General features: G+C 30.9%; 3 protein-coding genes across 5 annotated transcripts; 2 read left to right on the top strand and 1 right to left on the bottom strand.

Annotated features, from left to right (window-relative positions):
* The first annotated feature begins 483 nt into the window (after positions 1-483).
* On the top strand, positions 484-7,978 carry LOC145742138 (uncharacterized). 3 transcript variants are annotated; one of them, XM_082559906.1, is made up of 14 exons: positions 484-894; positions 1,228-1,282; positions 2,370-2,511; positions 2,952-3,092; positions 3,366-3,518; positions 3,902-3,994; positions 4,304-4,596; positions 4,847-5,019; positions 5,160-5,250; positions 5,521-5,601; positions 5,822-6,024; positions 6,232-6,629; positions 6,959-7,057; positions 7,161-7,978. In XM_082559906.1, the coding sequence occupies exons 1-14, from the start codon at positions 786-788 to the stop codon at positions 7,407-7,409; spliced, it is 2,280 nt and encodes a 759-aa protein (XP_082416032.1). In that variant the 5' UTR covers positions 484-785; the 3' UTR covers positions 7,410-7,978. The 3 variants fall into 3 exon arrangements, with proteins under 3 accessions (XP_082416032.1, XP_082416031.1, XP_082416030.1); XM_082559905.1 differs by having other exon boundaries at positions 5,822-6,054; positions 6,253-6,629; XM_082559904.1 differs by having other exon boundaries at positions 486-894; positions 5,822-6,054.
* A 1,659-nt stretch (positions 7,979-9,637) lies between these two features.
* Positions 9,638-19,899, top strand: LOC145741381 (macrophage mannose receptor 1-like). Its single transcript, XM_082558966.1, has 32 exons — positions 9,638-9,775; positions 9,844-9,954; positions 10,071-10,244; positions 10,465-10,629; positions 10,850-10,963; positions 11,104-11,217; positions 11,388-11,552; positions 11,733-11,840; positions 11,940-12,131; positions 12,305-12,424; positions 12,612-12,815; positions 12,948-12,977; positions 13,173-13,308; positions 13,502-13,707; positions 13,860-14,026; positions 14,123-14,358; positions 14,556-14,717; positions 14,795-14,899; positions 15,790-15,924; positions 16,052-16,137; positions 16,300-16,393; positions 16,494-16,640; positions 16,770-16,860; positions 17,033-17,191; positions 17,361-17,522; positions 17,620-17,816; positions 17,944-18,144; positions 18,317-18,530; positions 18,621-18,811; positions 18,904-19,021; positions 19,098-19,227; positions 19,308-19,899. The coding sequence occupies exons 1-32, from the start codon at positions 9,685-9,687 to the stop codon at positions 19,553-19,555; spliced, it is 4,773 nt and encodes a 1,590-aa protein (XP_082415092.1). The 5' UTR covers positions 9,638-9,684; the 3' UTR covers positions 19,556-19,899.
* On the bottom strand, positions 19,851-22,217 carry LOC145742218 (monocarboxylate transporter 7-like). Its single transcript, XM_082560004.1, has 8 exons — positions 22,010-22,217; positions 21,602-21,745; positions 21,340-21,515; positions 21,076-21,209; positions 20,832-21,016; positions 20,525-20,652; positions 20,222-20,450; positions 19,851-20,122 (listed from the first exon to the last, which is right to left on the bottom strand). Exons 1-8 carry the CDS (start codon positions 22,215-22,217, stop codon positions 19,962-19,964), a joined length of 1,365 nt encoding a protein of 454 aa, XP_082416130.1. The 3' UTR covers positions 19,851-19,961.
* Positions 22,218-22,654: the final 437 nt, after the last annotated feature.

Genomic DNA, 22,654 nt, shown 5'->3' with positions numbered 1-22,654 from the left:
CATTGCTTTGCATATTGTTATTTGATCACATATATACTTCAATAAAACAGCGAAAGGCAAAATTTAAGCACGTTAATTTCCTGTAATATAAACGAATAAAGGTTTTAATACGCCTACATTGCATACTGTATTCGAAACAAATATTTGTTTAGTTACATTTTTTCTACGCACTGTTAAAGCCTCCAGGTTTTATATGCTGAATGGACATGTTGTTACATTTACATATCTATTTGCCTTGGGGACAATAAATTCACTGCGCATCCGCTGCATTTCTTCTAATACTTTTCCGCTCATTCCGCACTTTCAACGCCAGAATTCCGCTAAATAGTAATTCCGCAATTCTGTATACAACTTTGAAAGCGGAACGGTCACGGTTATCTGAGTGTTTGTGTTTGACATTGAACACTTCAGGTATAAAAGTATTGTGGTAACAAAAGGTAACTTTTACGCAACGTTAGGTATACTAAATCTTAAGGTCAGATAGTCAATAGTGTATTTCCATATCAGTACTTTTAGATTTTCTTTTTTTAGTCTTTCTTTTTTAAAAGGTTTAGTTAGGACGGTTACATGTCTCTAAATATTGGTAGTTTCTATGTTATTTTTTATTATAATTTAATGTAGTCGGATGACAGACAGTACATTGACTGTTTTACTACTAGGTTTAACGAAAAGCAAATATGATAATCTGATAAAAATATAAGTAAAAATTGAATTATCATGCTAAACTAAGCTTACTTATGCTTAACTTTGGAATCGCTGGTAATGGAAATTAGAGTTAACTTATAATGGAATTAGTTAAAAATCAGAATAATCCTATTGAACAAACGGCGGAAAGCAGTTTTCACACTGAAGATGAATTCAGCATTATTAATCGACCAGCACCAGATTTATCTGGTAAAATTAAAAAGTCAATCTGTGACTGAACCAAATTAAAATATTATTTTATTAAATTGATAATTTATTTTATCTTATGCATTTCGACCTTTTGGAGCCCTATTAGTGCCATCTTTCAGTTTAAATGGGTGGTACTAAAATAAATTGGTAAAGAGCGGAATTCACAGGGAAAGATTAAAGTGAGGTATAAAAATTATGCCTATTTCCACATTTATAAACGGAGCGGATGACACCAATAGAGCTTCAACCTTTTTATACTCATTTTTTTATTTTATGTATAATATAAATATTATACATATATACTTACTAAAAACTCATTCTTTTTAATTTTAGAAGAATCAATTTTACAAGATGCTTCTTTGCCAGAAAATAATTCTGCATTTTACAGGTTGTCATACTTAACTTGTTGCTGTTCACACTTTAATATACTTTTACTTAATAAATATATGTATACAGTATCGTAAAAAACATAAGATTAATTCAATTTTGTTCTACATTGAAAACCTGGTATTGAAAAAAATTAAGAAGGTTTAAACATTCAAAACAATTTTTGAATTATTTAAGTGATAAAATTACTAGTTAAGTCATGCCATGTCTCGAAACTTGATTGATTTTCGATTTTTGCTTATTTCCTATCTGACCGGTTACTCAGCTACTAATACGATTAACAACAAATTTGTAAATGTCAACAAATGCAGTCATAGCTTTATAGCGTAGTCTTGTTTTTCTTTAACACAAACTAGAATTTACCAGTAACTTTTTAAATTAAAAGTTAAATGCACTAAATAATGAATGCAAGAAATAAAATAAGTTTGTTTTTTAGTAAGTATTGTGATAATTATGGAACACGAATTTAAAAATCATGTAAAAGCTGTAAAACAGTATAGATAAAAATTATGTAAGTGTTTTAGTAGAAACTAGGTTATTTTAAAGAAATTTGTGGCTTATTTACAAAGAAACCATATGATTGGTTTCAAAAAGAATTATGTTGCGTTGTGTTATTTTTAGAGCTGGGGAATTTCAGTGAGAAAAAATTCCCCTTTTCTCTCTATAGGCCTTTGATCAAATTAGTTCTATGCTTGGTCTTGCTTTAATTTTAAGCATTCTGTAAGCTTATAAATTTTTAAGGAGTTGAAATTTTTAAAATATTCCAAGTCTTACCTATTTTGTTTTATTAAGTTTTCTTTGTTGGGTATTTTGATGCCTGGAGGCAGTTCAAGTAAGAGCAAACTGTAGTTAGTTTTATTAATAAGCATTGTGTAGGCCTGTGAAAAAGAAATAGTAAGCTATTTAAAATGAAATTAAATTAGATTTAAAATATTACAGCTTATAGCTTATACAGGGCAAATTTTTTTTCTATATTTTAACACTAAACTTATTCTAGGTTTAGACATTGTTGCAATGACTGGTTTTTATTTAATTTGTTGTTAAAAATTGACAGTTTTTTTCATAAGTCAAATGTTTTTTTATTTAAGAAATGGAACTGAAAACTTATACACATCACATAGTGCATTAACAAATGCCTGCGAACACATGAAAAGAAAAATCAGGGAGTTGGATTTACAAAACCGTTCACTTCGAAAACGAATTTCTAGTCAAGGTTCCAATAGCATGGCAGTAAGTGTTTTAAGTTATGGCAAAATTTAAATTAGTATCGAATTAATATTTAAACATTGTTCTTTATGGTAATTCCCAAAAAAATTATTAAAATTTTATAGTTATGTAAAACTATAACTACCTAAGTGATTCGTCCAATGCCTCAGGCAAAATTTCCATGTGTCACTTATTTCTATATAAGAATACATTTACATTTAGTTGAAATAATAATGTAGGTGGTTTTAAAAATACTTCAGAATTAGGAAACACCTGCCTTGTTCAGTTAAGAATGTTATTAATACATTACAGCATAGTTTAACATATTTAGGTGACAGAAATATATAATTACAAAAAAAATTAACAAAGTTTTTGCTAAGTTGGTTAATTTTTACTAAAAAATGCAGGGTTTGTTGTTTAATGTTTTCATATTTTTATTGATATTGCATTGTTTTGTTTTAAAGAGTGGTAATAACGAAAACATGATGAATAGTCATGAAAATGATGTAACTAAAGCATGGGAAGCTTACTCAATAAAACTAAAAGAATGTGAAAGATTAAGAGATGAGTTAAGAGAGGCGGAAAATAAAGTTAACAAACTCAAGGTACTGTAATGAATCAATTATTTTATATTTCACAAGTTTATATCTACTTTTTAAGATTAAATGTATATATATAATCATATAGTTATTTTTTGTGGTTACCGGTTTTTATTTTAATCTCTTCAAGAAAGTTGTTTTGTTTATTATTATGATTAAAGTAGAATGACATAATCTTATATGAGTAATCTAATGGAACTAAATTTGTTTATCTTGGCTTTGGTTAACATAGTTTTAAAGTAATGTCATTTAAGTTATTAGTTGCACAATTTTTTTTAGAATACAGCTAAACCTCAATCGATTCGCGAAGATGCAATCCGTGCTCAAACATTCCAAGAAGAAATGAAAAAATCTCTCCAGCAATCCGAACTTGAAAAAAGAGATTTGCGAAATAAAGAAAATCTTGCCCGAGAAGAATTAGTCAAAGAAAAGGTCAGTCATTTGCTTTAACTTGTATAAATTATTTCTAAAGAAATATAGCCTTTGCTATTGTTATATTTTTGTGCCATAACACCTAGTGATTACCTTGGTGGCTTTAGTTATGGTTGGTGAAGAAAGCCTAATGTTTTAGGTACTGGTATTGGTCTATTTATAACGGTATTTAGTTTTTTGGAATTTTAAGGTTATCCAACATTAGTTTTAGCGAATATGACTGAAGTAGTTTTATTTACTGTACTAAAATGGTTATTCCTGTTAACTTAATTATAATGTAAACACTCAAAGAGAAGGATACCATAAGAAAATTTGTTTAAGTTTCTGGCATTTTGTTATGACAGCTTTTATCAATGATGGATAACAAAAATTGTTTATTTTAGGAATATCATGAAAGGGTTTTACGGGCAACAGAACAGAAACATCATGCCATGGAAAGTGACATTTTAGAACTTAAACGACAACTTAAAAACAAGGTGAATATTATAATAAGGAGGTTTTTATTTCAATTTTTGTATAGGTCACATAGGAGGAAATGAGTATAATTTGAAGTTTGATGAATTGTTATTTTTTAAACTTTTGCAATAGAAAAGTTTTTTAAATTTAAAAATGACATTATGTATGTAGATAATATATATGTAAAATTATACCTTGCTACAATTATATTAGGTAGTTTTATAAATTTTTTTTTTTAAATTGAGTTTTTTTTTAAAAGATTTATTGAATTTGATACAATCTCTTTTTTTATTACAAATTTAGTAATAAGTTTAATTTTAATTTTTTAGGATTCTCAAATCAGCGAAATAAAAAAAGAACATGAATTGAAATTAATGCGTAATAAAGAAATCCTACAAGAAAGAGAAGTTACTCTTAAGGAAAAAATAATGAGGTTGGAAGGTAGGGTCATCCAGGAGCAAGAAGAAAGAGGAAGGCTGGAGCAGGAGAAAGGAGTATTAGAGGAGAAGCTAGCAAGATTATCGTCATGGAAACAAGAGGTTGAACATAAACATCAAACCAGTGGACTTCCTCTTGTTAATTCCCTGCCTCAAAATTTTGATATTGGGGATAATTTTAATAGGTTTGTTTTATTTGTTTAAAAAATAAACAAATAACTAAACTGATGGGATACCTATCTGATAATTATAATATCTCTTTAACAGGTGCCAATTTTAGTTTCACTTTTTACTTTTTTATTTGGATTTTTATGTGTGTCTTTAGGCAGTTAAATATGAAAAAATTTTTACTGCAGTATTACTGAAGTTTCACGCTAGGTTATTCACCCTTTAAAGTCTGGTTTCATGTTTTAAAACAAACAAATTATTTTACAGTTTAGACGATGAAATAAATCCACTTGAATTAATAAACGAACTCCAATCTCTTACTGAGGAAATAATAACACTAAAAAAACATACTTCGCAACAATCTTTAATTATTTCAAGGATTTGTGAAGATCCTAGAATTTATGAATCTTTAATGGAAATGTCTAAACAAAATCAAGCAGGTATAGAACAAAAAAGTTTTTTAATAAAGTTTAGTTGATACGATTAGCTTAGCATGAAACTATACTTGATTCATTGTTGTTGTTTTTTTAGAACTAATTTTCTTATATTTAGTATATTAATTATTGAATTAAATTTGCAGCTGATTTGACTATGCCTGTACAATGCACCGAAAATGATCGTTTAAAAATTGTTCGAAAAAATTCGTCAACTCTTTCCAGTATGGACACAAGGTAAATAAATCGAATTGTAAAACTTCGTTAAAATCATTCACAGTAAACATTGAAGTTTATTTATTGGTTATAATATTTAAACCTATAAAATGACATAGTAAGTCAATATAAATAAAAGGTCATTTTTTATTTACCATTTAAAATTTTTTTTGTTGTTGAAGTAAAAACTTTTTTAATAAAACTTTTTGCCAACTTAAGCTTTTTTGTTATTCAATGAACAAGTTATATTTATCAAAACATTATTCTAATGTTAATTGAATAATTTTACAGAAGTGTAATTGATGAAGCTCCAAGTGCTTCAACTTTTGGTTCTTTAACAACTAACAATGTTAATGGAATAGTTCTTAATAGGTAAGCATAAGTTACTATGTTGTTAGTTTTTCTGTTTGGTATCTGTAGTTATAAGCTTAATCTTAGTGTATATATTAGTGGAAAGTATATTTTTTTTGTAATAGTTTGACATTTGTTGTAAAATGCTTACATATCATTTAAAATGAACAATAAAAGTTTTTAACTTATATGGCATTGTCTTATTGTAGAAAATCTCAATAAAATTTTATCATTTTATTAGGAAAATCCACATGATGGAACCTGGTACCTCCTCTCTTCCTAACTCTCCTCATCGCATCGAGGTACCTCCAGATGACGAAAATTTATCAACTGCATTCAACAACCTAAGGATTAACGAAAATGGAAATATTATTCCACATATTCGCCCAACTAGGAGAAAAAGCAGGGATGAAAATTTAAATGTTTTACTTCCCCCAGAACAAAGTGAGCATCCAACAGCATATTATAGTGCTGGTATGTGCATGTTTGTTTATAAAGATTTTTGTAAGTTTTTTATCCAGGAAAAAACAAAAATAAAAAGAATGGTAGTAAAAAATTCATTACAAAAATAATTGTTTTAAGAATCTGACATTTTTATATTAAAAACAGGTATACTTAATATTTATTATGTGTACAATGAATTCTTTAAAGGTGAAACCATACCTTCTCTAGCAGCCAATCGGATACAAGTTCCCCCCTGTATAAATGGTAGTCTCAACTCAGACCCTGGCACAGGATCAAGCTCTGGGTCAAGTAACACCAATACAATTGAGCTTATTAACCAACCCCCTCAAGAATCCACCTCTATTCGATACCCCCCTAATTCCAATCACCCTATGAAGGCAATCTGGCCATCAGCTGGGGCTGCAATCCATACCCATAACCCTATTTGGCCTCCAGATTCTAATGCTGAACCATCGTTTGACCTTATAGCTGGGGTGCCAGGTAATTCTGCCCAACTTAACCCTGGTATTGTGCCAGCTGACGACCAACCCCCAAATAGAGCAAAATTCCAAAATAAACCGCAAAAAGAAGTTGATGCTGCAAGAGTAAGTTAATTTAAAAAAAATTCTCAAAATTTAAATTTTACTTTTACATAAACTTGCATTTAGTATTGCCGCTCGATTTTTTAGGTATTTTTGTAGTTATTTTGGGCATTGTTTACGTCTGTTGGGTTTTAAAAATAAATGCTGCATTTCAAAACTCCCCAACTTCTTGTATGCAAATCTTTTAATTTAAAACCTTTCAGGGTTTTATATGCGCGGGATTATATTAAGCCTGGCGCTTATTTTAAAAGCCTATTTATTTTTAGAATATTTTTTATCATATATTACACTTGTGTTTTATGAACAAAATATTTAAATATTTAAATATTTAGGTTGCAGCTCAAAGAGAATTGTTGCAACGTCATTTGCAAGATAGCCACATTCCTATAACTCGACCACGAAATCGAGCAACACGTGGTGCCCCGTCACAGGTTAAGTTTTTTTTGTTGCTTATTGGTTGAAAGCTTGAAATGTCATAACAAAAATCATAAAAATAAATTGAAATTTCCTAAAATATTAAAAAATTTTAATTAGAACCCCGCTCCCCACCATTCCCATGACACAACCCCCATAGACAACCGTCTACGCGAAAATGACGATATGGAGTCTATTGACGTCATCACTGATGACGTAGAAGAGCGGGCCACTCGTTATTGTCCTATGTGCCGTAACCTGTTCGATAATGTCACGGTTCGATTTTTAGAACGGCACGTGAATGATCATTTTAACGACAATGCAGCAAGCGAAACTAATACTCATATTAACGCTGATTTAAATGCGTAAAAATGTTCTAAAAATATTCTTTTTTTTAATTAACGCGTCATATAGATTTCGTTTTGATTTTTAATATTTTTATTATGTAAACTTAGTTTTACATATTTTCTAGTACAACGTTATGTTATTTATATACAAATATATACATCATATTTAAATCTAAACATAAGTGTTTAACTCTGTTTTGGGTAATTATGTCTAAAAAAAATTAAATAAAAGCCTTGTAGTTTTTGTGCCATTTACTATAATTACAGAAATCAGATAAATATGTATGTGATCATTCTTAATAAACTCATGTAACGTTAAAGTTTTCGTTTTTGAATAAAGCATAAAATTATGGATTTCAAAAAAGTACCTGTTTTTTTTTGTAATAAAAATCTTGTTTTAATTTTTGTTGCACTTTTGGCGTTGTTTTATTTTTTGCTGCTGTTGTTGTCGATTACGTTTGTTTTAATTTTGGTTAACTTTTTATATTTATTTAACTAATTGCCTTTTATTTGAGTTATTTTTAATTTTTTTTATGTTTCCATTTTTTGATTTCGTCACGCGGTAATTATTTGTTTTATAATCACGTGGTTAGATTATTTATTATCATGTGCCTATACGCATTTATTATCACATGATTTCAAATATAAACCTTCAGTTATCAAACACTTTATTGCAATAAAAAAAAATTCAAATTTTTGAAGCATTTTTAAAATTAAAGTGTCTTTAAATTTAATTTTTTTGTGGTAAGCTTTAGCGAAAAATTAATTTTCTATGATTTAATATTTATTTTAAAGCTTTTTAGTTTTCATTCTAGTTGTTTTTTCAAAAATTAAATTTTTTTAAAAATTTGTCTGTATTATATATAATGTTGTAGTGTAAAAAACATATAGAACATATAGTTGTCTTATAATTTATTGTAAAAGATTTTATACTAGAGCTTTGTGTTTATAAAGTTCCTAATTTTCCACATTCTATACACAGTTTAACATACTTTCTGTTAATATTTATTTTAAGGTTACAACTTAAGTCGGCAAGTTGGTATCACAAAAGTAAATATGTGGTAGGGATTTAAAGAGTATTAAAATTAGGATCAAATGTTAAATTTGCTTTGATATTTTTAACTCTTAAACCATTGGTCCCTTTAACACGACAATGTTTATGGATTATATAAATTTTTATTGTACCCTAGCTTTAGAAATTTTTTTTTAAATTTAACTCAATTAAAATATTATTTACCCCCACAAAAATGGTAATAGATTTTTTTTTAATTACTTTCTTAAAACGCCCCCGGTTTAAATAATAAACTGTTTTTTTAAGTTCTATGTTTACCAAAAATAGTTAAAATTGTTAATTTGTCAAATTTAATAATTTTTTTGTAATTTTCCGGATGTAATAGCCTTTTAATTGATTATGAACATCTTAATATTGACATTAAAAAAATTCCACTCATTCATTTAATTCGTTGTGTTAATTTTATTAACCTTAGCATTCCCAACACTATAGCACTTTATTTAAAATGTTTGTATTTTTTCTTTAAAGCATCTAACCAAAGATTTATTAGTACCCTTTATTTTTTAATAAATTCAATTTTGTTTTAAATAGGATTTTTGTTCTAGATGTAGCTTACAAAAAAGAGCAGTCGACATTTAAAAGAGATTAAATACCAACAACAAGTCATTAACTGAAGTTCAATTTTAAATTAAGCTCGGAACAAAGAACAAAACATTAAGGCTGCATCGCGGTTGCAGAAAAAAATAACTTTTGTAGTTAACTACCGGCGGCGACTGGTACAAACTAGCGTCAAGCGCCTTGATTCGGACGTCCTCGCCCATATCGCGACGTCAGTAATCTCACGAGCGACTTCAATAAGCCTGGACTACTTGTGTTTGGTCGCCAGCATCACAACAATACAAACTAGTTGAGGCCGGATGCCTGCAACTCGGATTACTTCCTTGTGAATTCGGGAAAAAGAGGTGAATTCACGCAGAGGTGATTTATTTTTGATTGGACTTAAAAATGTGTGCCTTGTATTTAATTTAGTTTGTTAAATGTAAGGGCGGGTATGGAGAAATAAAAAATGTAATTGTAAAGAAAAATTTAAAAGTTAATTTTAATGAAAAAAAAACAAGATGTCCAAGATAGTTCTTAATGTTTTACTTACTTGTTAGAAGAAATATATAATTATAATTTATAATAATTGTTTTTATTTAAATTTTTGTTAAACCAAGTTTTTGCTTTAGCTAAGGCTATTTTATTATAGCAACCAAGCAAGTGTTTTTGCGATATATGCATAAACATGATATTAAACAAGTTTTTTCGTTCTGTGGGTGTTTATGTTATATTTTTCATTAACTTTTCGTTAGCCCAAAACTCTACTACAAACCCAGGTAAGTTTAAAAATTATTTAAACATACAAATAATTTCAGGGACACTGATTACTTTTTTGATTTTTCAGATTTTACCTCACGTGCCATTGAACCCACTCCACCTTCTATGCAAATAACAACAATTCCAAGCAATTCCGATTTAAATGCAACAACCACGACTGAGTCAGCCAACGAAACCAGTTAGTTTAAATATTTAAAGCCGCAAATAAATATGATATATTTAACAATAAGTCAAATTTTAGATTAAAGTATTTACCTTTTGTTACATATTTTAAATGCATTTGTGCAATTTTAGTAATTTACACTATTGCTGGAAATGGCGAAGGAGCACCGTGTCTGTTTCCATTCACGTTCATGGGAGTAAGTTATACCAAATGTACAACTGCTGGAAGGTCAGACAATTTGAAATGGTGCGCTACTACTTCTAACTACGCTAAGGATTATATTTGGGGAATATGCCCACAACCTTGTAAGTAAATCAAAATCAAATGTGGTTAATATTTAGCATACGTAAATATATTGTTAAACTTACGTAATCTTTTTTTTAATTTATTTGAATATCTGTTATCTGTTAAAATAAACACGTGCAGCTACAATTCAAATTATGATGCGTACAATGTGCAGTGTTACTAAACCCTATTGTTACATACGCCAGCAAACGTAATTACATATTTCATTTTATTTATTAGATGAAGGATGTGGCGATTTCTGGGTAGAAGGGCAGTTTGGAAAATATTGTTATCAGTTTAACTATCAATCTTCTTTAACGTGGAGACAAGCTCACGATGCATGCAGACAACAAAATGCTGATTTACTCAGCATTACAAGTCCTAAAGAGCAAGCCTGGATAGCTGGTGCATAATTACTGAATTGAAAAAATATGTATTTAAGTTGTTATTGGATAAATCGCTTATCAATCAGAAAGTTGTAGGAATTCAAGTTCTAGCCTTCAAATGACTGTACAAGTCAATTAAGTTGACGGTTAATATCCGTTGCAAAACAAAAATAGCTTTTTAATTTAAGACCTTGTAACTATTTTTGTTTTCACTTGAACAACAATCTTTTTTTGTCAAGGTCGGGTTCATGTTGTCACCACAGTGATGTGGCTGGGAATGAGTGATATTTCTATCGAGGGAAATTGGGGTTGGAGTGACAACAAACCACTTACTTACCTCAACTGGAGGGAAGGTAAATAAGAACACCAATCAAAATTAATAACGTTATAGAAAAGTATAGTAAATCAGTCATTGTCACTATACTTAATAAAAACATAATCTACCTGTAACACAGCTTTGTGATACCTGTTTAAATAAACTGTTAATATCCAGGACAGCCAAACAGTTACGGCGGGAATGAGGATTGTGGAGCTATAATAACAAGAAATGGACTTTGGGGCGATACGCCATGCTCGAGACATTTAAGTTTTATTTGCAAGAAACTAGGTAAAAACAAAATAGAATAATACAAAGAAATGTATTCTTAATTTGTCTTAATTATGTAATGGGTATTTGAATAAATTGTTAAGTAACAATTTTCAATCTCACACAGATGAAGGTAACTATATGTGTACATATGATAATAACAGTATTGCTAATTCAACTTGTTTATCAAGATGAGACGAAACTTGTTGCAACTACCACTGTCCAGCCAATAAACACAACAGCCACACCCAACATTAATTGCTACACAGGTGATGGAAGTGACTACTATGGAGGAATTAATAAAACAGCAAAAGGAATTCGATGTGTGGAATGGGCAACCCAAGTTCCTAGCTTTGGTATGCTTCTAAATCTTGTTTAGAACTTGATGTACATATTTAAGATTTATATAAAAAATAAAATTCTCAATACCAATCAATTTTTAAATTAACCTGATTATTAAAAAATAGTTACTAATATAAGTAAATCTTCGATATCGAATATTTGTAACATTATCTCGAATTGTTTTTCTTATTTAGGTGCAAATGGAACGACTTGTCAGAATCCCGATCATTCGTTGATGCCATGGTGTTATACTGGAAACGACACGATGCCGTGGGGTTACTGCGATGTACCCACTTGTACTGGTATGTTATGTATAGTAATACAAGGGTTTATAAAAATAATTAATTTACTATATGGCGTATAGGGTTTAAATTTATTTTTTTTGGAATTTTGATTGACAGGTAAGAAATATTGTCCCAAGGGTTGGAAAATGATCGGAGGAAGATGTTTCCAGTTTGGTTGCACTATCCCGTCTACGTGGAAGGACGCGAAACAAGCTTGCACTGCTGCCGGAGCAACTTTGGCAAGAGTTGCATCAAAGGCGGAGTCTGACACTTTGGTCACGTGGATAAGACAAGTCAAGCCTTATTTAAGTTAGTAATTTATCTTTATTTATTTTGTAAAACTCACAACTAAATGAAAAAAAAAGTATTTGCCATAGATGTTTATTTTTATTAATAATATGGTACAAGTTAATATTTTACTGTAAAGATTTGTAATGTGATAGATGTTCACATTATTTACAAAACCGAATTTTATTTTTAAGATGTTAACAATGTATGGTTTGGTTTGAACGACATTAACCATGAAATGTTGTTTACGTGGGACGATGGTGTTGCCCCAACTTTCACAAACTGGGCTAAAGATCAACCTGATAATGCTTTAGGTAATGCTTCAACTCTAAGTTAAATGTTTAATTTGTAGAACTAGAATGTAAGCTCAGTTTCAATAAAATGGATGAATTCTACTTGAAAAAGTTATAACTATACACATTTTTTTTGGCAAATCTTATTGATTCGTTTACTATCTACAAAAATCAAGTCTTTAATTTCTAATAATTTTTCTCAAACTAGATACTGACGATTGTGTAAAAATGGACACAAACAGCGGTAAATGGAACGACGTGGGTTGCTCAATAAAATACCAATATTTGTGCTCGAAAATGCCTACCATGACTATTAAGCCTAGTCCAATGCCGTTGGATGGTATTTGTTTCCAAAGAAAGGGTAGTGATACTGGTGGTAGCAAGGGTGGACCCACATTACCTCCTATATTTAGTACGTTTACAAGTGTATATATTTATTTAAACGTTGGCATTGTTTTTATGTGTATTTTTAAGTTGTGAAACGCTAAGCCATAGTACAATATCGTAATCATTGTTACTTACAATATCAATATTTTTTTATTAGGTAACTCTACCATACCTCCACCGGCAGCAGGTAATTTTTTTTAACGTTATTAAGCTCCATCTACTATTAAACTAAAACACATTAATAACTAAAACAAGGCATTTCTTCTGCTATATACTAGTAGATATAAAAATAAAATACGGTTAGTTACGCATTTTAAATTACGATTAGTTGCCCAAACGTGAAAAAACATTCTGTATGAATCGTTGTAAATATTTTTTGCAGGTTGTTTAAACGGATGGCTGGGTTTTGGTGTCGGTTGTTACAAAGTGGAGCATGTTATATCCAACTGGACGACTGGTTACAAACTTTGTCAGAAACGATATGGAAATACAAGCTTCATGATTATACCACGTAATAGGTAATTATAAAGAAGATATTTTTAAGCATAGTACACGGCAATATAATTAGAGTTAAAAATAGTTCTTTTAAACTTTTTTTTTCATACCTTTTTTTTAAAAGATAGTTTTTTTAAAACAATGTTATCGAGCTTTTATTTGTTTATTTAATGGAAATAGGTTTTAACAGTGTCTTTGTAAACTTGAATATTACAGATACGAGCAGACCTTTTTATCGAGCATAGCTTCCAAGTACGATGATAGTGTTACCTTCCATCTTAATGTGGTTTCTATAAAAAGTAATACATCTGGGTGGCACTTTTTCGACACCAATTTATTTGATCCTCCTAAATCGAAGAAAATAACTTTCACAAACTGGGATCGATATCAACCAAACACAAGAAACGTAGCTCCAGAAAGCCGTAAATATTTTAAAATTTTAATTAGCACTTTTGTTTAAATAAGCCCTATTAATAATAAGCTTACAAAATCAATTAAAATGTGCAACTAAAACTTGCTTTGGTGTATATGACTTAATTACTCAACAAAAACATTTACTTTGTTTTTAATTTAGTCGGGATGTGCGTTTCAATGTCAGCTGGTAGAAATGCGGGATTATGGAAAGTTACAAATTGTAAAGATCAACGGAAAGTCATATGTACACTTCCAAGAGAAGGGATCACTCCTCCCCCGGTGGTGATTACCACCCCGCCTACTGGAGGTTGCCCAGATAAATGGAAGGTAAAGCAAAAGCGTTGTTTATTTTCCTAACTTACACAAAATATTTTAAAATGCTCTTTACAGTCTAAAAAATGTTGAATTTTTTAAATTAAACAGAGAATTGGTGACAAGTGTTACAGAGGCTTTGTAAATCCTCGTCGAAAAAATCGAAAAACTTGGACAGATGCCAGAGACTATTGCATCAGTCTCGGGGGACCTGGTAACGTTGGCAACGCAGACCTAGTCAGCATTCACAGCGACACGCAAATGAGTTTGATAAAAACTGACGTGTTAAGCTTCTGGGTGCCAGGGTATGTGTGGTTAGGTCTGAATGACCGATACACTGAGGACAAGTAAGTCATTTATTATTTAAAAACGCTTAAAATTAATAGACTAAACTGCATTAGTGTTGCAATCGTAGTTAATTTGTTATTAATATTATAAAATGTATTTGTGCTTTTATACAAAGCCAGTAAGAAGTAATTTAAGTTTACTCGTAGCATACAGTCCAAATTTGCCTAAAAGTTGACTTAAACAATGTATAATTTAGGTGGCAATGGACAGATGGATCTGTTGTTGATTTTATAACGTGGTCTAAAGGAGAACCTAACCAATATGCTGGGAACGAGAATTGTGTTGCTTATCAACCAAGAACTAAACTGTGGAATGATTTTAATTGTAACCGACTAAACAATTGGTTGTGCCAAATAGAGTAAGCTCTCCTTTTTTTATCCCTTTTCATCATTCTGTCAAGTTACATTGATTTAAAAATTTGTTTTGTTATTTTAGTCTTGGAGCAGAAATAGTTGACCAAACTAATGTGACAACCCCAGCCCCGGTAACATGTGGTGATTCTGAGTGGTTATATTACAACGGAAGCTGCTACTTTTTCAGGTGTGTAAACATTTTAATATTTATACTTTTCAACTTTAGAGTGATGGTACGGTCGCAGAGTTTTTTTTTTAATTATGTTGGAATTTTTCCAATTACGGCCTACCCAATTAAAAATACTTGAAAAGTAACTACTGTCTTATATAATATGGATACATTTTGCTTTTCATGCTAAGTTTTTTGCAAAAAAAATTTCAAAAAAAGTACAACAAACGGCTCAGAGAGGGCAAAATAACGTTATTTTCCTATGTCTGCCAGCAAATAACTTACGACGATGACGTCGTGCGTCACGTGACTCGCGAGCGTAGAGATTTTCCCTATTTACAATATTTACCTTCAAATTATGATATCTCAAAAACTACTTGACCAATTTTTAAAATAATCGTATCCTCGTGCAAGTTAGAAAAATTCCAACTTAATTAAAAAAGAAACTCTGCGACCGAACCATCTCTTTAAGTTGTACTGCTTAAAAATAGATTAGGCCCTGTAATTGGTCTGGCGATAAGGAATTTATGAAAAACGCTGTTGGTAATTAAAGACGCTTTAGATCAAAAACCGGCGCGTCGTGCTTGTGGCATGTATTGCAGACTGCATTCCTAAAATTTCCTTCACGTACATTTTGTTCATTTTCGTGGAATGAAGAAGGACGGCATGTTGTGCTTGCTGTTTGTTGTATAGTTTAGGTAGAAAAAGAAAATAATGGTAATAGGTTTAACTAGACATTTGTAACAAAAAGTAATTTATAGAAAGTAAAAGCTAGAATTATGTGCCTTTTTTATTAAACCAATTTTAGTTAAGATTGTTTAGTTAGATTGTATTTACAACAGAGATTTACTTTGTTTTGATTTCCTTATAAACCTTCATTATTTTGATTAAATGAAATTTTATTTTAGTAATCGGGTTCGAAAATCGTATTATGATGCAAGGAAATATTGTTTGTCATTTGGTGGCGATCTGACCTCTATAGCTGATCAAAATGAGGAAAACTTTATTCATTATCAAATTCAAACCAACACCGCACCGGATTGGTAAACTTTTCATGGTTTATAGATTTATAATATAACTTTAATAGCATGTCCTTATTAGTATTACTTGGGATCGGTGAATTAGATCGAATGATGATATATTATACACAATTTTTATTCCTTTTTTTAGGTGGATCGGAATGGATATGAACAACAGGGATCACGATCTGCGTTGGTTAGACGGAACACCTGTTGGTTATCATTTTTGGAGACCAAGTATGTTTTTTTTAGTGCATAATTTTACAAACAAATAATATAACTTTATGAAAATTTAAACTAATCTTTTTACCAATTTTCTTAGGATCACTTTGATGTATATACTTTTTTACCCAACTTTTCACCACATTTTTTTTTGATTTAAAAATATTTTTTACTCAGATGAACCGAACTACGTAAATAAACAAGAAGCTTGTATTGAGATTTACTCGACAGAGGGAACTTGGAACGACGATAATTGTGGCAAAGTTATAAGGTAATTATACTAAGTTTTTCAAAGCCTTTAAATTTTACAATAGTTTACCATACTATAGCTTGTGTTAAACACGTTTTTTTGTATTAAATTATTTTCTTAGTTTTATTTGCAAACGATCGAATTTGACGTCACCAATAAATGTGACCACGCCAACTCCGAATTACAACCCTCCAGGTTTCTGTCCAGATGAATGGTGGATATACAGAGGTTACTGCATTAAAGTAATGGGCGAACTTGAACAAGACAGGTTGGTTCATAGGTTTTATCCAGTATTCAGAATGTATTAAAAAAATTCAATATTTTTGTTTGTTACTTTTGACCGTTTTTAAATAGTTTTTATTTGGGTGTGCTGTCATTCATAATTTACTACGTTTAGAATGAATTGGACAAACGCAAGAGATAGTTGTATGGCTTATGGAGGGAATTTATTGTCGGTTGCAAATGCCCAACTTCAAGCATTTGTTACGGTAAAAATGATTTTTTTTTTAAATATATAGCCTTTGTTATTTACATTGTGTTTTTTTTGATTTTTTGTTATTAGTAAGTAAAAGTAGAGAGAAATTGTAAAGGGGTCTAGCACAAAAGTAAAATCATTTATTTATTTATTTTTTTAAATATTGTTATACCATATTAATTTAGAGTCGACTGTTAAACATCAGTGTTGGACCAATGTGGATAGGATTGAATGATATTTGGGGAGAAGGTAGATTTGTGTGGAGAGATGGAACAGTTTTTCAATATACAAATTGGAAACATGGTGAACCTAACAGTCCTGGTTACAGAACTGACGGTGCACACGTAAGTATACCTAAATATAATTATAACATTGTTTAAGGCTTTAATAGATAGCCTTTGAGCAAGTATCAAATCTATACAAATAAGCTTCCTAAACTTTTTTCATTTGTATTTTTTTTATTAGCTATATTACATTTTTGTATTATTTTTTTGTATTTTTTTTGCCTAATAGGAAGATTGCGTTAGTATAGTTACTGAAAAATGGAGTGTTGGGAAATGGATAGATTCGAATTGCTCGATAAATAGAGCTTACATTTGTGAAATGCATCGATCCAGCTTGCTCGAAAACTTATGTCAGGATCACCCTTCGCCGAGATGGACAACTCAATGCAAGGTACACATTTGCTGTGCTTGTTTACTTTACTCTTCACTTAGGATCATTCTATGTCAAACCTCAGTATTGCAGCACTTCTTATAAAATTTTATTTTAGGATATAACCGCCAACATTCCCTGCAGCAAGTTAAAACGAAGGCAAAAGAAAATGTGCATGCGAACTTGCAATATGTGTGACGACTTTATTAAAATACCGATCACCGGTAAACCAAGAAATAGCAAATGTGCAAAGGGTTGGGTGTTATGGAATGACGACTGTTGGATGTTAAGTAAAGAAACGTATTCATGGAAAGAGTAAGTATAGAAAAAATAATCTCAACTCATTATCTTTTTTAACAACTGCAACATAGGTGTGTAATGGTGTAGAAGTGTACAGCTATTTTTGCCTGTTGTAGTCAAACTTTTCATTTCATGTGTACAGTGCACAATCCTACTGTAAATCTCAAGGAGCTGCGTTGGCGACAATCTACGACGAATATTCTCAAGCCTGGAGTTTTAGTATGTTGTCTGATCCATCCGAAAACCCGGACTCCGCACAACCGAGAGGAATTTCTGCATGGATTGGATTGAGTGCAACCGGTTCGCTTTCGGCAGGGACAACTTTTTCCTGGGCAAGCAAATGGTTAGTGAGACTTATGTGATATTTTAAACAGGGTGTTTAAGGTCTAAGTAACTTTGCAAATAGTGCTTAAAATTAACACATACTAAATGTGAAATGCATTAAATACCATGTATTCAAAAAATAATTAATAGTAATTTAAATAACACTAATTAACACGGTTTCTTAATGATAGGCCTGTTGCCTTTGCGAAATGGGGAAAGAGCCAACCAGTTAATTCACCGGGGTATACTTGTGCGGCAATGAATGGTACAGTGTCAAGAACCTCTTATAGTCAAGGTGGCTTTTGGTCAAGTCTTCAATGTAACACATCATTACCCGCCTTATGCCAACAAACCGACAAGAAACCGCCTAAAAACGTTACGTCTTACCCCGGTCGATGCCGAGACGTAAGTGATTTAAAATTTTAAAATTTAGGTCGTAGTTAAAATTTGTTGAAATTTTTTAGTTAAAAATTTGTTAAAATTCTATCTATTTAGTCATCGTGGACAGCATACAAGGGATTCTGTTATTACTTTCAACAAGATACTCAAATGGCGACCTGGTATCAGGCCGACTTTGATTGCCGAAAAATGGGAGCTTATCTAGTAAGCATACACTCGAAGGACGAAGGGGAATTTGTAATGAGGAATTCTGGTAATCTTAGGCGGCGATTTTTGAGACTCAACGTGTAAGTATTTTTAAGAACTTTTAAATTTTTATTTAAGCTAATTGAACTATTGATTTTGTTTAATAACCCTTTTATTTACATTTTTTCAAAAGTTGGATAGGTTTGTACAGAGAATTAGGCGATGATGCATTTGCTTGGTCAGATAGCACTCCATTAGATTACACCAACTGGGCAAATGGCCAACCATCGAAAAATAATGGATACATTAAGGTATTGTTTTTTTTGATCTCCATATTAAAAATGACCAAAAATGTCTATAGATTAATATTAGGGATTTCCATTACAGGAACTTTGTACGGAGTTGACTTCCCCACAGGCTCAGTGGAATGATAATACTTGTAATAAGGTTGGCAAAATGGTTTGCAAAATGCCAAAAATTGTCGACGTTAAACCGACTTCTAAGCCAATTTTGAAGGGTAGGTAGCATAACTTAAACTATTTAACTCGATGTTTAACTTAACAGTTATTGCAATATTTTAACGATAAATGTATTTAGCTCAAAGTGCAAGCGAAGTCGGACTCGGAATCGGTCTTACTTTTGTTATTCTTTTCTTGGTTGTAATATTAGTTGCAGCGTACGTTTACTTAAGTCGTTCAGCTAAAACCAACACTTACTCTCTTCATTTACCCTCGGTCTCGTTCCGGGACTTTTTCCGGGCGTCGCCGCTCTCCCGGAGCACAGATGACAGAAGAGGACTTGTTTCGGATAACGATGAAGATGATAACTCGGAGGCCTTTCGTTAATTTTTTTTATTTTTTTTAGCAAATCTTAAACAAAACTTTTAGTTCGGCAGAATATGATTTTTTTATTAGGTGTATCTTTTTTAAACTCATAAAGTTCTTACGTCACGTGCTTAACAAAAAATAAAAAAAAATCTGGTTTTTCAGCTAAAAAATATCTGAAATTTTTTCATTCGTTTTTAAATCGCTTCATTAAAGTTTAATAATGAAAATGATCAGCCGAAACGTCTTCTTTACCTATCCCACCTACGAAATATGTTTTATGTTTACACTACTCGCATTATACTTGGGTGTATTTCTTCAAGTTGTATCAAATAAAATAGAAAAACTAACCAACTTGGTTTTGCCAAGTACAATTTCATTTAAAAAAAAAAGTTGGAACAAACAAAATATGAATTGCACAGAGGCTTTAACGAATTTCAAGTGATATCGAGCTAGAATTGTAATTCTTTTGTTCGTTGTAAAATATATATTTATAAAACAAGAGTTCAATCACTCCAGTGAATATAGCACAACCAGATCCGACATAAAGTGCATTTGTTGAAATTCCAGTCGAGTCAATTAATATAGCTGTATAAAAAACATTTATTGTAGTTCCTACTATGCTGCTTAATGTTAATGTCATTAAACATTCACTTCTGTATCTTTGTATAGTATTGATATACTTACCTATCGCTAACTGGCCGATGGTCGACATCGTTAGGCCTATAACGTTGGTATATGAGTTGACGTAAACAAATAAATGTTTCTCAAACTCTGTGACAATTGTCATGGCATGGCATCCAACAAATCCACCCCCGATTAAACCAATACCAACACAAACCGCCATAAGGCTTGGGAATGAAGATGCAAAGCTCAACATTAAAAAGAGAAAAGCTGATACAAAATGTGTAAGAGCCTAAAAATTAAAAATAACATTAAAATTATTGACAATATCATCGGTATCTAAAACACTTGGTGTAATCATTTTACCAATACGAGAAGTCTTCTATTTCGTTTTAAACGGGCAAAAAAGATTCCGCAAAACACCTTTGAGGCTGCATCACCAGCGCATATCCCAGATATTAAGGTTGCTGCAGTTAAATCGTTAAGATTTCTTTCTAAATGAAATCAAAAAAATTATAATTAAAAATTTTAAAAGAAAGTTGTTGGTAATATTATTTGTTTAGATGTAACAGTTTTAACTGTTTTGTCTTTTAGACTACTGAAAGCAAATATTCCTTTCAAATAAACAAAGAAGATTCACAATGCTTTGCTAGTTTTAATCACAATTGTTTACCTTCGGCGGCGTACACAATAATGTATGAAACTGCTGAGTAATAAAACAAACAGTATCCGCCATAGATTAGTGCAAACATCCAAAACTTTAAATCACAAAAGATCTCAAGCTTGACAACTTTGTTAATTCGCACCAATTTGTCGACAACGAAATTTTTGTCAGTTTTGGTAATTTCCAAACTTTCACTAAAATAATTTATACAGTGAAGAAATTTTAAATTAAAAAAGGTTTTATTACAAATTACCTTGAACTAATTGACAAACTGTTATCTTCGTCATTTGCCTGCTCTTCTTTTGTTGGAGTGTTTAAAATTACTATTTTATCCTGAAGTAAGGGTGCTCCAGCAACCAAAAGATTTAGCATAATTCCGGAAAATATCTAAAAAGTACACTTCTATTGTTTTAAAACCACTGTTCCTGTAAATCAAGCTGTGATTGTTTAAACATGACAAATAAACTATTAAATGTAGCTTACATGCCAATCAATGAAAACAACAAATAAGGTTAACCTGAAGAGCACCTTGCCAACTGTAAAAGTCAATTAAAAGTAAAATTCCTGGGCATAGAATCAGTGGGCCTATAGAAATACCAAGTGTAATAATTTGAAATGATACGTTGGCATGTTTTTCCGGAAATTTTGCTGCTAACACCAAAAAAGTGCCAAGTGCAGGCCCAAGGCAAAGACCTGTTAAAAATTATCAATTATTATTAAGGTATCTTGTTAATGCTGTTTTTATATTGCTAAGTCTACCTTTTGCACATTAGTATTACCTGGAATGATGCCTAAAAGAATAGTGATGCTTGTAATGTCGTCTAAAAACGATGAAACAAACACTGAAGTAGATGCAATCAAGCTTAAACTCATAACAGTCCAACGAAACCCAAATATCTTGTGTATAATGGGGGTCAATGTGCCTGTAATAAACAAAACAAAATTTTAAAAGAAATTGTTTGTCAACTGAAAAATAAATTGCGTAACATTTATCGTAAAAAATTTCAGAAAACTGTTTTATCAAAGATACCATATGAATTATTTTTCGGTAGTCTTTGTTATTGTGATACCATTCTAAATAATTTTTTACGATCCTTTCATAATTTCTTTCACTTAACATTACCTTGCTTGGTTTGTAAATATTTAGTGTAATTAAGCTAGGGTGACACAAATAAACAAAAGGTGACCTGATATAGCACATGATACGTAGAAATATGCGCTGATTTGAGAAACCTTTGCTAAGTTTGAGTTAAAGTGAAGTATAAGCGGCTGATAAAATAGTGGATAGCCTCTTATCAGGGTACTCCAGATAAGGTAGACGTAGACACCACCAACAACAACTTTCCATTGTTTTGTTTGAGGCTCAACAGCTACCTTTTTACTTTTAATAACCATATTACTGATTTTTTAGATGATCTTTTTAAGTAGCCTAAACATAATATTCACTAACTTGTTTTAGCTATTGGTAATATGTTACATTTTTTTAAAATTCAAAATGCTTACCGGAAACAATTATATTAGATTAAACTAAATGTGATTAATTTTTAGGCTAGCTTGTTTTTAAATGGGCTTAAAAATAATTAAACCTATTAAATTATTAATCATTGAAACGCACTAAGCACATATTGGCTTTGTCAACTCGGAATTACCAAAGTTTGATTTAATATCACAATAAACTGTTCGTTCTGCTAACCAGCTATGCTAATAAACAACCTTGTTGTAATTTCTATGAAAAACACACAACTTTAAGGTTTTAGTAAATAAAGGCCTCCTTCTGGTAAATAACGTGCCAGTTCTTGCTATACGTATTACATAACATTGAAAAAACCTTA

Source organism: Corella eumyota, chromosome 2 (genome assembly GCF_963082875.1).
Source record: "Corella eumyota chromosome 2, kaCorEumy4.1, whole genome shotgun sequence".
NCBI lineage: Eukaryota > Metazoa > Chordata > Ascidiacea > Phlebobranchia > Corellidae > Corella > Corella eumyota.
This window is presented reverse-complemented; position numbering and strand designations above follow the sequence as displayed.

Coding starts and splice junctions, on each gene's coding strand:
- LOC145742138 (XM_082559904.1), top strand. CDS start 786: ATGGAATTAGTTAAAAATCAGAATAATCCTATTGAACAAACGGCGGAA. Junction 3,995..4,303: donor AACGACAACTTAAAAACAAG/GTGAATATTATA, acceptor TTAATTTTTTAG/GATTCTCAAATCAGCGAAAT. Junction 7,058..7,160: donor CACGTGGTGCCCCGTCACAG/GTTAAGTTTTTT, acceptor AATTTTAATTAG/AACCCCGCTCCCCACCATTC.
- LOC145741381 (XM_082558966.1), top strand. CDS start 9,685: ATGATATTAAACAAGTTTTTTCGTTCTGTGGGTGTTTATGTTATATTT. Junction 11,218..11,387: donor TTTTATTTGCAAGAAACTAG/GTAAAAACAAAA, acceptor TTGTTTATCAAG/ATGAGACGAAACTTGTTGCA. Junction 12,978..13,172: donor CATACCTCCACCGGCAGCAG/GTAATTTTTTTT, acceptor TATTTTTTGCAG/GTTGTTTAAACGGATGGCTG.
- LOC145742218 (XM_082560004.1), bottom strand. CDS start 22,217: ATGGTTATTAAAAGTAAAAAGGTAGCTGTTGAGCCTCAAACAAAACAA. Junction 21,210..21,339: donor GTTGGCAAGGTGCTCTTCAG/GTTAACCTTATT, acceptor TGTACTTTTTAG/ATATTTTCCGGAATTATGCT. Junction 20,451..20,524: donor ATAGAAGACTTCTCGTATTG/GTAAAATGATTA, acceptor TTTAATTTTTAG/GCTCTTACACATTTTGTATC.